The sequence below is a fragment of the Primulina eburnea genome, chromosome 8, assembly GCF_022965805.1.
Source record: "Primulina eburnea isolate SZY01 chromosome 8, ASM2296580v1, whole genome shotgun sequence".
In the NCBI taxonomy this organism is placed as follows: domain Eukaryota; kingdom Viridiplantae; phylum Streptophyta; class Magnoliopsida; order Lamiales; family Gesneriaceae; genus Primulina; species Primulina eburnea.
Genome location: NC_133108.1, coordinates 38,945,458 through 38,960,342, shown reverse-complemented (window position 1 = coordinate 38,960,342; position 14,885 = coordinate 38,945,458). Strand labels below are relative to the sequence as shown.

General features: G+C 32.1%; 1 protein-coding gene across 1 annotated transcript; it reads left to right on the top strand.

Moving 5' to 3' along the window:
- The first annotated feature begins 2,763 nt into the window (after positions 1-2,763).
- LOC140839627 (uncharacterized) lies at positions 2,764-12,429 on the top strand. Its single transcript, XM_073206462.1, has 6 exons — positions 2,764-3,125; positions 3,517-3,602; positions 3,697-3,843; positions 10,079-10,202; positions 10,738-11,024; positions 12,125-12,429. The coding sequence occupies exons 1-6, from the start codon at positions 2,945-2,947 to the stop codon at positions 12,215-12,217; spliced, it is 918 nt and encodes a 305-aa protein (XP_073062563.1). The 5' UTR covers positions 2,764-2,944; the 3' UTR covers positions 12,218-12,429.
- The last annotated feature ends 2,456 nt before the right edge of the window (positions 12,430-14,885 follow it).

Sequence of the window (14,885 nt, the reverse complement as noted above, 5' to 3'; positions counted from 1 at the left end):
ATATTTGAAAAACCGTCGCAAAATAAACTAAGCGGCCCCCCCAGTTCCCACATCCTAGATCCGCCCCTGCTTTGAATCCCCTTCAAAGGCTCTTGTTTGATATTCAAGATGTTGTATTTATAGGCCCCAACAATTATATATACGTTAGACACAAGGATATGACCGTTTGGAAAGTTTTTGTACTGTTTCTGAAATTGTAACGGTCAAATTCGCCTTGCTGGATGATTTGTAGATCATCGTCTTATCTTTCCAACGCATATTGAGCTTGATTCCAATAACCGAGCTAAAAGATATGACCCAAATACCGCAACTGCTCATATCCAACTGATTGTTGTTTACGTACAATCAGTTTTGTCGTTCAGCGAATGGTTTGGCCTAGATAACATTCGATTTTTCCCAACTGACGTGAAATAAGGCTTGTTTCAAATTGAGTTTTCTGATCATTCAAGTTGGCGGATTGTCATTTAAATCATCTCACTGAGAGATATTATCAAAAAACCGAAACTCGCCAGAAATATTGGCTAAATTCAGTTTCAGTTTCTTTCTTGTGTTAATAACTTCACACTTGAATAAAAATATTAGAAACACAATAACAAATTTCGTTAACATCGAAATCAAGATCGCGAACATAAAATCTTCTAATACTAAAGTCTTGTTCACTAACTACATTTAAGTATATAATAATTAAATGGATCATCGGACAGTACCACACTATTTTTTTGTCCGATCATTTCCTTATAATTAAGAAAAACATCTCTTGTATAGTTATACTATCAAGACCACTTGAAAATTTTTAAAAGTTTTTATGCACTCTCTCTAAATATTTTACCGATCATAACAATCTCGTTAAAAAATGTAAATTAAATATTATGAATTAGTGTTGAAACTGAAAACCATATGATTAATCAAAATTATACATATATAAATTTAAACAAGATTAAGCTTGGCAAGTGTTTTTAGAATGCTGTTTGTTTCTAAAGTAATGGAGAACTAAAAAATCATACATTAACTTACAATGAAATCTCTCAATATTTTATAATACATAGATTCGATGTTCAAATTCTTTTTAAAAAATGCATACCTTGTTCAAACAGAGAAAATTTCGTAAAATAATATTAATTTGTAATATATTTTTTTGAAATACAAAGTTTTCAAAATAATATAAGTATATTTATAACATATTGAAATAAACAATTTTTTTTAAAAAAAATAGGAATGTATATCTAATATTTATACTATTAATTAAAGTTAAAGCTCTTTGTACTAACCAATTTTTGGAATATTGATATATTTTTTTTCTTAATTTCAAAAATATCATTTAACCATTCAATTTTATATTTTATAAATCTCTTTTTATTATATATCTCATCTCCTATCATTTCAATTTCCAAAATTGATAAATTTATTTCTAAATTTTTAAAAACAATTACTTTTGAGTAAGTCTCATGTGAGACCGTCTCACGGATCATAATCTGTGAGACGGGTCAAAAATACACATATTCACAATAAAAAATAGTACTCTTAGCATAAAAAGTAATACTCTTTTATGGGTGACCCAAATAAGAGATCCGTCTCACAAATAATACCCGTGAGACCGTCTCACATAAGTTTTTGCCATTACTTTTTTTCTACTCACACGCATCACATATGTCACATTCGACTAATCTATCTATCTATTATATAAAAGTTGAGTATATTTTACTAACTAATTTGCTACAAATTTGGTGATGATTTTTTATTTTATTTTACAAAAATATCCTTAAATTCTCATTTTATTTTAAACCCCCACAAAGCATCTCTAATAATATCTCATATCTCTAATAATATCATCCGATTTCTTGAATTTTCAATATTTTATTTTGATCAAATAATTGTAATTATTAATATTTTAACTAAAACAATATTCTATAAAATATAATAAATTATATATATATATATATATAATATATATAAAAAAAAATACAAATAAAATTGTTACATAGCTCATGCTTGGTTGGGTAGTTATTAATTAAGTGCAATAAACCTGAAGAAACTATATTGGGAATGATGGTGAAACCTTTTACGAATTTCCATAAATGTTCTTTAAGTATCTATTATTTAATTTTTCTATCCACCATGCTAAATTGCTGTGCATATATTTTTTAAATGTTTATGTTTTTTCTTCACTTAAACTTCTAATTTTTTCACCTTTTATTTTAAGATTATTAGGACTTTTAATATTTTAAATTAAAATTTTAACTTTTTTACACATTTATCGTCGGGTAAAATATTTAAATTCCATTCTTTTTTAAAAAAACACATAGCAACATTTATAAAAATTATAATTTCATATGTTATTTTAATTTTTTAAAATTTATTTATTTTCCTTATAAAAGGAACAAAATCGACTGTATCCATGCGTGCACAAATGTGTACACAACTAAATTACTAAGTACATATGATAAAGTCATGTAAATTTATAAACATAAAATTGTCGTGAGACCGGCTCATGTTTAATTTAATGAGACGAATTTCTGACTTGATTTAACTCATTAAAAAATATAACTTTTCGTTCTAAAAATATTATTTTTCATGATAATTGTAACGGGTTGTGAGATTGTCTCATGGGATATTTGCTAATTTATAAAAAATTTACTCAAAAATAAATCTATAAAATTAAAGAATATATATTTTTAAATAAAAAAAATTATTTATTTATCTTTGAAAAAGTGGCTGGATGGGGAAAAATGTTCGCTGGCCTCGCGGCTATGTATTTGTATTCCAGGTGTTTTCCTTTTTCCGCAAAAGCTGCATTGCTGACGTTATTATTTGAATTTATTATTTGAAAGAAATAGAATTCCCCACCGCTTCGCTGACTTCATGCTGCAAAATCTTCTCCATTTAAGAGTCTCAATTGCAGTGTTCCAGGCATTCTGATCACTGATTTTGCAGAGTTAGCGCAGAGATGGCTGGGAATTTACAGGTGGAGATGGCACCAATGGCGATTGAGAACCCTAGGGATTCTGATCCCCTGCTCCAGGACTCGCATTCGTCTCCATTGTCTGCTGGTTCGATAAAAAAAGACGACATTGAAGCTGGTTCCATGCCTTGTTGCAGAATTTGCCTCGAATACGACACTGGACTTGGTATGGCACTGAGGATATTTTAAATCCGAGTTTACTGCTCAACGGTCTTTCGTTTATATTGATTTTACGATATTTTTCGCTATCTGTGGCCTCATTCCACTCCCGCAGGTGACAAATCCTGGTAAAATTCGGTAATGGATCTCGGTTTATTACTTACTAGTGTTTTGTATGTCAAAAAATCGAATTGCTTTTGTTTTTCTGTAGCTGTGTTTTCAGTTACAGGTCTTTTGGATGAATATTGGATGATCATGCATTTGGTATATGTTTCTATATAATGAACCCTCTTTCCACGCGCAAAATTCCTCGTGTTACATTTTTGGTGTGTGGTGTAGTATATGTAGTATGTACTTAATTTTGTCACTAATTGACCAAATTTATCTTTCCTTTATAGATCGCAAATTGATATCTCCATGCATGTGCAAAGGCACTCAGCAGTTTGTGCATCGCTCTTGCCTTGATCACTGGAGGTCTGTCAAGGTGAGAGGTCGCCTTCACATGTTACATACATTGGCATTTTATATACCAACGCTGTGGCTAAAGTTTTGGAAAATAAACTTTGTATTTTATGCAGGAAGGCTTTGCCTTTTCACATTGCTCTACTTGCAGAGCTCAGTTTCATCTCCGCATCGACAAAGTAGAGGAAAGCTCTTGGCATAAAATGAAGTTTCGAATTTTTGTGGCAAGGGATGTTTTCCTTGTCTTTTTGGCTGTTCAGACTGTAAGTTCGACTTATAATTTATTGGCTTAGTATGAAGAAATTTATCTGGAATCCTTATTTACAGACGTCCTATCTCGCTCTTATTGTTGAGAAACAATAAAGGGGTAAAGGTTAATGTCTTGAGCACATCGTTTGTGGAAATAAAAAAGGTGAACAGCTCCTCTGTTTCGACCATAAACGTTTTTCTAAAAAATAAACTTGTTCACATAATTTATTAATACAATTAAATCTAAAAGAATATATTGAAGAAAAATGAATTTAAATCAAATTGTGAAAATATAAAATATGAAATCTTAAATTAAAGAAATATAAATATAAATTAATTTGTTAAAACATGAAATCAGAAATCATGAAGTTATAAACGAAAAAATAAATTCATTTATTATTATTTTAGTGATTTATGATGATATAAATATTCAATATTTTTTTTTATTTTCAAAATTGTGTTCTGGTATTTCTCCCTGACAGTACATGTTTATACTTTTACATAAAAATGTCTTTAACTCTTGAGAGGGTGGAAAAAATATCATTGCTCCCAAATATGCCCCAAATCAAATTATTTTTAACTGGTGGCACACAATTGCTTGTGAACTGTGATTTCTGTGCTTCTGTCTATCATATGGATATGTATGTTTTTGCTAATCCACCTACAAGCATGGCAATGGAGCAGCCCTTGGTTACCTTTCATGTCCAACTTTTGGATTATTTTGTGATGCGGCCTAACAGGGCCAAGTGGAATTTTTTGTCCTAGTCTTTTGACCAATTTTTTTATGTGAGACTGACTGGGTTTGTGTTTGCCAATAAATAGAGTGCTCATGTTTGTTATCATCTTTGGTTCGTGGAAACATTATTCCAGTCATTGCAATTGGTGAAGTATGCTTGTTTGCGAAGATATTAAATTCTTCTATAAAGTCCCTTTTCCATTTGTAAATCTGTCCATTTTGGACTTGATATTTCATGAAATTGTTTATCAATAAGACAAAAATATCACAAATCAAAAGATTCTACATATACTCTACGCATAACCATGTGAATGTACTGGTGGATTATATATATAGATTCATATATATTCACCCATGTAGTACCACATGGTTGAATATCTATATGAATCAAATCTGCCAAATCACTCATAGTATGATCTTAAACATCCTAGATCTTCCCAATCCGTCGTCTGGCTTATGTTCTTCATGTAGCATTCAAACCGAATGACTATGAATTACGATGGTAATTTTACACTAAATAACCACATGAGCAACTATGTCTCCTAAAAAAGTTGGGAAATAGCGCATTCATGCTTCTAAACACATGAATCTTAATTTTTACAAAAAGCGGGTTATATTAGTGATAGTGCCACGAAAACCTCATAATCCTAGTTGTGCAAATACATATTAGATTGTGTAAGACATCGGAAAATCCTCGTTTTTTAGTATGAGAGGCTTCCCAGAAAGCCTTCTTAAACCATCAGAGGATGCTCGTAAGAGTGGCCATGGGGAATGAGATACAAAATCATTACCTTTCCCTTTCACATAATGTGTCCGGGAAAGTGCATTGGAAGAATATATGATCCAAAGATTCCTCAGCCGAGTGGTGGAAGGCACACAACCTATCCATAACGAATGGTAATCTATCTCAAGTTTGTAATTTTCCATGAGCTCCAAGCCAGAAAATAAAGGAATGCTTTGGTAGCATATAGGATTTCCAGAATGAGGCCCTTGGAACTCTGGGGAGAGAGCCTCCGAAGAAACAATAAGCTCGCTTAAGTCCCAAAGCATGAGAAAAAAATCCAAGAGGCTCAAATATGTGAGGTTACTGGCAGGATCATCGAGGTGGATCTCTTTTCTCATACAGATAGAAGCTTCTTGATCAATGGGATGCCGATACTCACTAATCAGGTCTTCCCGCCATTCAATTTTACGACAATAACCGCAATCCAAGCTTTATAATCTCCTTTGCGAAAGGGAGATGATATCTCTTAACCTCAAGAATTTTTTCACATGCGAGCTCAAAGTTGGAAATAAGTTGGTGAATATAATACAAAGGCTTGTTATTAATGCACTATCTATATCTCATTAAATTCACAAAAATGTCCATGTTTTCTTTCTAAGAAATTACAAAAATCTCGTAATTAATATACACTTATGATCTTATCATGATTTTTAAATCCTCCGAAGGAACTATATCATAGTTGAGCTAGATGGGTCCAATTGTGCCAACATAAAAAATAAAAGACTCGGCAATAACCTCTTTGGCTAAACTAATATGAATTGTGGGGTAATATATAAATGGTTACAATTACAAAAGAAATGGCATAAATTGGCATAAGCCTGAGAGCCTCCTTGGCCTTAGTGGAATAGTTTGGGGCACATTATTCTAATGAATATTTATTAATTAATGCATGTAGTAATTATCTATCTCTATTTGAAGTTACCAAAAATGCAAATCTGAAATTTGTGAGATAAATGGTAAGTTTTAGTTTATCACATAAGCATGTAAGAAATCATGCAAAATGTGTGGAACTAAAGAAATGTGCTTGGTATCTCAACAGTTTTTCTAATTCTGCCGAGTAACGAAGTTAAAGCATATGGAAACAAAATTGGCAATGAAAGAAGTAGAGGCCAATTTCTCAACCAATTACTTAATCCTATATACCCAAAGTCTCATACATTAATTTGTATTCGAAATGCATAATTGTCAATCAATATATTTACTAGTTATTTATTATTTATTAAGGCAAACTTTTAAACTTGACATTGGGAAGCACATGCAATACTTTAGTTTACTTGAAAAGTGTATTCATTCAATCAGGAAAGCATGTAAATTTTCATCATTAATGAAGTAACCTGATATATCATCTTTATTTTACATCCGAAACGATTGACTTCCGGGTAGATGGTGCCAAAAGCTCCATTGGGAAAAAAAACTAAGAAACGCTAGAGTAGTAGATTATTTGGTGAGATTAATGAGTTAGCATATAAGGCATAGTAACCTAGCTAACATCTCTAGAATCACGGGGCTAAAACGCCATAGATAGAAAAGGTTAAAATGATTGACATGAAATAACGCCAGCATAAGCTTTCGCAATGTGTTTGGTCTTCATCTCAGTTAGCGATGATAAGAGCCACATACCACACTAACCATGCTCTATCTAGCTTTCACGAGAGCCAACAATCATTTGGTATAAATGACATCGTCATCCAAAAGATTGAGGAAAAACTTACTCCCAAAAGGTTACAGGTTTTGTGGAGATTTAGAGAATACACCACCATGATCGTTGCTAGGGGTTTGACAGACCCTACCGATTAACATAACAAAAACAAAAATAAGAGGGGACTATGCAAAATCACCCTCAAAGATACAATTACCCAAATCGGTAACGAGTATGTAAGTATAGCAAGCTAGTCGTATTAAATTTTATACAACTCTAAATGTGCTTAGAAATATTTTGTCCATAAAAAAATTTAACATTCAGTGCAAATGTGTTTCCCATGCAAGTTCATCTGCAAATTGATTTCTTTTTCAATAAATATGCATAATAAAAAAAGGATGAAAATAAAGTATTGACAAGAAAGGATATCCCAGCACAAGGTTGTAAACTATGCTTTAGTATTAGTATCATCTTCGATTAATTCGCGAAAGGCCACAAAGAGTTTTCCGAACTAATCACGGACCACTTCTCCAGTTAAAAGGTCACATGTATTTCCTTTATCACTACTATCAACGTTCAATTTAAAGGTATGGACATGTGACTTTATCCAATGGACTATGCGAGTTTTAAGCACACCCAGAGAAAAGCCTGAAAAACCAAAATATGTAGTGGCTCCTATGCATCCATGCCAGTGAATATATATAATGAGACCATTAACCGCTAGCATAAGCTAGTCGAATAAAGGATGAAATTTGATAAGTGCTCGTTCAAATGTAACCTTAATGTGTTTATACTTTAAAATCACGTCCGTCTTATAGCCGTTAGTGCACGTCTAGAGTTTCTCTTCCTACCATAAAGGCCCTTCAGCTTGAGATTATTTCTCATCCATAACTTCCAGCCCACTAGAATTTTGGAGATTATTTTGTATAGACTAGTGATTAGGCTACTCAACATCAATCTTTAATTGTGCATAAGCCGAACTTCTTGGGAGCATGGGATATGAAGGCTCATTTATGATACTATTGATGATTCCATTCTACTGAAACTCGTTCACGCTTCAATTTAATGGAATGCTAACATTATTGAGAAATTTAAACAAGATTCCAATACTACCTGGTGCTGAATTCCTATCATATTGGAACAATGTATTGTTTATGTCATCTATGCTAAACAATTTTTCTAACTTTTCTACATGCATAGAGGTAATTAGGGACCAATGTAGTTCCAATCTCTCTTGTGATGAGCAAAGGTTTTTATAAGATTCCACCGATGCGTCCACTACAACCCCAATCTCATCTATAACCATTCCAAATCTCCAATTTGGATATCAATTTGTGGATTTTCTAGCATTCACAAGCTCATGAAATAGTTTCATTTGCGCATACACCTTCTTTACCAAGTTGAATTTGGGATTCATTGTTATGGTTATGTCTTCATTAAATAAACATTATTTCCATTGCCTTTTCAATTGCTATATTTTTAATGCATATTCTCCATCCATTCATGCTATAAATATATTTTATCTTCCGTATATTGTTCTTTTCTTAATTTTTTTTGACATCAGACGGTTATATCATTAGGTAAAAAATAGGGGTATAAATACACCGCACATGCCCAGGAGATCTACAAGCATATTAACTCCTTGAATTAACAACTAATTACCTGACATCTAACAAACACAAATAACTCAAAACCTCATACAACAATGAACAAATATCTGTATTACTCCTTGAATTATATACGGATATTGTTTTACATGTTCCCATATTTAATTATCATGAATTACTTACTCCTTGATTCAATATGGTGCATTTGTTAATTTTTGCTTATCTCCTGGTCACTCGTATGCCGTAGTATGTTTGCAAAACAAAACGGCACATTTTTTATGATAACAATTCTCTAGAATTAACTTGGTTAGAGAAAAGGTCAGAACACCAGTTTACGCACTAAATCAAGGTTTGAAAGTCATAGCAATGTCTTTTCTATGTATTAGGGCAGGGTAACGGTTATTTTATCCCACAACGTTAGGGTAAAGGTCATGTAGCATTCAGAAATATATATTCGTTTTAAGTTCAGTGTTAACTTCTCATTCCAGAATTTTCAGAGTTTTTAAATTTGGAATCGTGCATAGAAAACCATGAGCTTATCCATCCCAACTCCCAAGTTCTACCAATATAGAAATGAATTTGAAAATAGCGAAAACAGAAGTCCACTTACCAATAGTGGCTAAGGTGTCCTTGAATTCATGCAACACGAAGGAAGCTTCAGGCTTTCCTATGCTTGATGTCTAAGCCGAAAATTTCTTATCTTAGTAACAATCGTGACAGAACTTAAGTGTTGCACTGAGAGTTTTTTGTGAAGTCCTGTGAGTTGTAAGCTTCAAATTCTGAGTTTGTGGGGAATATTTATAGGTGCTAACGTCGCAGGTACTAAAGCTGGTAGTATACTCGGCATTAAACCTACATTAGCTGGCATTATTTGATTGTTGTACAAGGACATTAACATCTTATAATGATTGCCCCATACTTCTAAGGTAATGGTTATTGATGGCTGTTATAATTTATCGTGAACTCGGATTACCAATCTTTCAACTTCTTGAAACGACTATAGAAGTTCCAAGGTTTCACGATTAGAGCATAACTTATCACTCTTCTTGACCACCCATTCCCAAAACCACTTCTTTCTATTGGAGATTTTTGTTGTGAGCTGCAATGGTCTGATAAATTTAATGCCAATTTTGTTTGATTCATGCCAATTTTCTTAGAAAGCAATTACGATAAATTTGATATTTCCATTAAAGAACTTAATGTTACTGAATTTGAAACGAACAATCGAAACCCTTGTTATCCCTGAGCTGGAGTGACCATATTTATCTTATAATTTTTTCTGAAATTCTGCCATGCGTTATTTTTCGGAAAGTAGTTTTCCATTACTGTCCAATTATAGTTGCATACCTTTGTAGTTGAATATGCAAGATTTAAAACTCTTTACATTTCCTATTACGAGTTGGACCATGGTTATAATGACAGCTGCAAAACTGGAAATTAGGTGGAAGTTAAGCTCATGATTATTACTTTTGTCTTTTCCAAGGTGATCGGGGGGATAGGTGCTTTTGCATATGTCATGGACAAAGATGGAACTTTTAGGAATTCGTTTAATGACGATTGGGATCGCATACTTTCAAAGCATCCTATTCCTTTTTACTATTGTGTAGGTAAATTTCTATTCCTATGGATTTATCAGCACATGAGACAAGATTGGTGATCCGTGAAATAATTAAATTTATGGAGATAAGATATCAGTGTCTGCCATTTTTGTACCCAAAATGTGGTGTTCGTTTTTTGGTTCAACATCCATGCTATTGTAAATAATTTTACTCATGAAGATGATTCTGTTTTGAACAGTATTTGAACTAGTTGACAGATGTTTTTGTGTTTCTCTAAACCTTGACACGTAATAAATTGTTGTATTCATTATGTAAAAACACCTGTCTAGTAAGAAAATTAATCTAAAGGACACTATTTTTCTGGTGTAACTTAAGACTATCATCAGAGGAACTCAGTGATTTCCCGTGGTCATTCGCACTTATCATCATTTTTCTAGACTTTGCTTGATCAATTTGTTGTATGTTGATCTCCTGTAATTAGAGTTCAGACTTTCCTTTCAATATTTAATAAGATGCAGATGGCTGGCTTTTTTCCTCTTATTAAAAGTGTCATCTAAAGTTTATGGTGTAAACATGCGATCAGGGTTTCTGAGTTTCCTTGTGCTCCTTGGACTAATCGGTCTCATACTGAACTGTTCCACCTTAAATTGCAATGATCCACGGGTGGCTGGCTGTCAGAACTGTTGTTATGGCTGGGGCATGCTGGATTTCTTTCCGGTATCATTGGAATCTTGGATCGGTCTGCTCATAATTTTTGTTATTATCTTTACCATCGTTGGTATAGCCTATTGCTTCCTCGCTGCCACCGTGGCAATTCAGAGGATCGCGCAAAGGCACTATCACATCCTCGCCAAGAGAGAGTTGACACAGGTATGATTATTTAATTTATCTTTCTAGGTATGTTGATGAAGTCCAACATTTTTTAGTTTTATTTGATTGAGGATCGGTATTGAATTATGGGCTGGGTTTAAGCAGCGGCTTTGAAATTAGTTGAGCTATGCAGACGGAGTTGTAAAATTTGCTAACCTAAAACTTTTGTAAATTTTGTACCCCTTCAAGAGTAATTCGTCCATGAAAACCTAGTATTTTAGCTGAATCCTTGTCGAAATATTTTTTGCATCAAGTGCCTTCCCTCTCAATCACACCTGAACGATTAATTGATAACAACATATTGTTCTTGACACATGCAATTGAAGTAAGCATGCCTTTGAATCTGATGTTTCGATGCTAAGAGATTCATGTGGTAATGATGAATATTCACCTAGAAGTCATACTATTTATCTGGCTGCTTGTATGCCACGGCGAAGACTTTTAAGGGACGAGTAATGGCAGTCATCCATCTCAAATGCAAAAGTTATCAACTTTACGTTTGATTTTCTAAAATTGTATTTTGGCCCCGATTTGATACACCAAGCCACCTCCGTTATTGAAAATCTAGTGCCTTTCTAAAATTGTATGTTTGGCCCCGATTTGATACTCTAAGCCACCTCCGTTATTGAACATTTGAGTGCCCTTCTTTTCTGTCAGCATTTGTACCTTACCCATGTTCAATTCTTTATTCTTGGTAAAGGATGAGTGAACCTTTGCATTTGCCGGTTTCCTGATTTACATGGTTATTAATAAACCAAGTGCTCACCATCTGCATCAGATCTAATGGTAGTAGTCAGAGGTCAAACTCTGCCGGTGGAGGGAGAGAAGGGCCAAGAGGAGCAGTTTCTTGTCATCCTCGGAATTTTTGTACAGACGCATGTAGTTTTCATGTATCCTACACAATATAAATCCCATCCCATGCCGTAAAAAAAGTCAAGTTTTCAGATTTCACCTCCTTTGCTTGTCTCGGTTTCGTTCTTGTTCTGTCACAAGCCGGGTACCAAGTGCAATGCTTCTTTCTTGCCATTTTGCATAATGGTGTTGTGAGGAATCACTTTTGAAAATTTTGATGGTTAAGGTAAATGTTCTGAATATTGCAGGAGTACATAGTGGAGGATCTTGGGGGCTTTTACACCCCTCCGACGCTGGCTCCAGAACACGAAGAACGCCTGCGATCACTTAAATTACTGTAAGGAAACCATAGTGAACCTTCGAAAAGTCATCGTTCTGAAACTTATATAATATATGTCGAGTCATGTCTACTTGTACTTTGAAGTTGCACCATGAAGTTTGTTAAAAGTTTTAAGTACTCTACTTTGGTTCTACGCACCTCAAGTGAACCTTGGGGAACTTCTATCTTCCACTTGTTTGCATGTTTGCAGTTTGATATAATTTGTGGAGCGAATAATTTAATATAAAGGGCTAATTGATATATTTTCAGGGTAAAAATAATATTTTGAGAAATATGATATATGAAATTTAATTTTTTGTTTTTGATTTGTGAGACCGATGATTCATGCTCACCCCTTGTAGTTGAGTCGGTCCCTTTTTTTAGTTGTTTCCATCATTTCCAATTTTCCATGAAAAAACGAAGGAAATTAAATACTTTTGTTTACCTTTTGCAATCAGTAATCGTCGTATTTCCATGTTCAATAAATATAATAAGCGTCGTATTTCACAAATTTTATATATTTATTACATCACCACTTTTCTATGCACCCGTTACCAATCGATATTTAAACCTAAAATTTCATGTCATCAGACTCCCCACCATATCGGCACAAAAATAATCAAAAATTTATAGGTATGATTTATTTTGAGTTTTAAAGACTCGTACTTAGTTTAAAATCTTTAAGTGTTTGGGTTTCCGAAATAGGTGATCGTTTGATTAAAATGTCAGGAGTTCGATTTTTTCTATCTAACACTTTTTGGATGAGTTTGTCACACAAAACTTATTTGATATGAATAATATGATTTTATCTTATTAACGTGGTTTACAAATTATTTTAGTAGTCCAAAATTTATCTAATTCTTAAACTTGCTATTTCATTGTAGTAGTTTTTATTAATCGTTCCGATTAATGGTGAAGTATTTATCATATTTACGATTATACCCCTTAAAAATTATAACAACACTCCAAATGCAATAGTATAATGTAATTTTACGAAATAGTCAAAATCTCATCGATTTCCTCTGATTTCTCTCAAAAAAAAATTTCTTTTTCCTTTTTTTTTTTAAAAACACCTGTTTTATGCCCACGGTATTGCGGGGATTATAAATAAAAAAATTTAAATATCACTTTGTCATCTCCACAGTCAATAAAATATTACTTTCTCAGTCATTTAAAAAAAGCAATAAATTTTTTTACAAGGTGTATAGAATAAATCTAAATAAGAAACAAAAGCAAGAGAAAATGTTAGGTTATATTTAGGTGGATAAATTTGAAATCCATGAATTTTATTAGGGGTGTCAAAATCAGAAACGACCTACCAACCCGACATGGTTCAATTCGAAAAATTCAAGTTTGGGTTTGGGGTTTGGGTCATATCGAGTTGAACCTGATAACTGATCCGAAAAAGATCGAGTTAGGTTGGGTTTGGGTTGACCTGAAAATTTATTTTTTTTAAAATATATATAATTAATAAATATTACATATATTTTTATATATTGTATGCTTGAAAAAATATTTATTGTATATTTATATCATAAATTTTTATAATTTAATATTTATTTTGAACGTTTTTTTATTTTTTAAACAATTGTTTATTTGATTTAGTATTTTAAAATGTAAGGTTCAAATTTAAATAATATGTATGAGGGGTATTTTGTTATATGTGTTTAAATTAAAATATTATTTTTTGAATTATATTAATTTTCATTAATTTTTTTTTTAAAAAGCAAAATCGGGTTGCTTCGGGTTCGGGTTTGATAGTTTTTGAATAGTACTATTGCTCAACCCGACTCAACCCACCCGAATTGACATCCCTAAATTTTATTATTAACAATGAAACAATAAATAAAATCTTAAATTCATATATTACTTGTTTACACATTATTTAAATAAAATAAAATGTGTTTCAAATGCCTCGAATATTTTAATATTAGATGAACTTGAAATTTATTGTAATTAATATGAACCATTATCCGAATATACTTTTAAAGTATGATATTGCTTCTTCAAAAAAAAAAAATACTTTTGAAAATCTATAGATTTGAGATTCATATATTCAAATATAAGTCAAGTCAAATTCATTCGATTCAAACATCGCTTGAGAATGACATCCCTATAGACGCCATTATTTGTTGTTGTGTGGATTAGCATTTTCAAGTAATTTATGGACATTATAATAATATATATTTTTTTTAAAAAAAGTAGTTTATGGACATCTACTTGATGGGGGGAAAATAAAATAAAAATTATTATAAGTGAAAATTACTCGAAAAGTTATTACATGGCTAAATTATTCACAATTCAAATTCAATTCAATATTTTTCCTCAAAATCGAATTAACCTATATGAAATAATGAACCCGAATAAATACAAATTTAGGAGGTATGTTAGGCGAATTCGACATTTTCTTTATTATTTCGATTATTCTATTTTCACTAAAATTTATTTCTTACTTTATATCATAATTAGGACTTTTATCTAGTTTTTAGCTCAGAAAATTACCCATCAATCGAATTATATTTCAATAAAAAAAATTCAATATTTTAAATTTCACGATTCATTTTTCAATATTTTAAATTTCACTATTCATCATGCGTGAAACTGTTATTGATTCAACAATCTGTTCCATGAATTTCGATAGTAGAAAATACTTTTCAAGAAAATTTAATATTAATGTGCATAACATTCTA

Coding starts and splice junctions, on each gene's coding strand:
- LOC140839627 (XM_073206462.1), top strand. CDS start 2,945: ATGGCTGGGAATTTACAGGTGGAGATGGCACCAATGGCGATTGAGAAC. Junction 3,126..3,516: donor CGAATACGACACTGGACTTG/GTATGGCACTGA, acceptor TTTCCTTTATAG/ATCGCAAATTGATATCTCCA. Junction 3,844..10,078: donor TCTTTTTGGCTGTTCAGACT/GTAAGTTCGACT, acceptor GTCTTTTCCAAG/GTGATCGGGGGGATAGGTGC.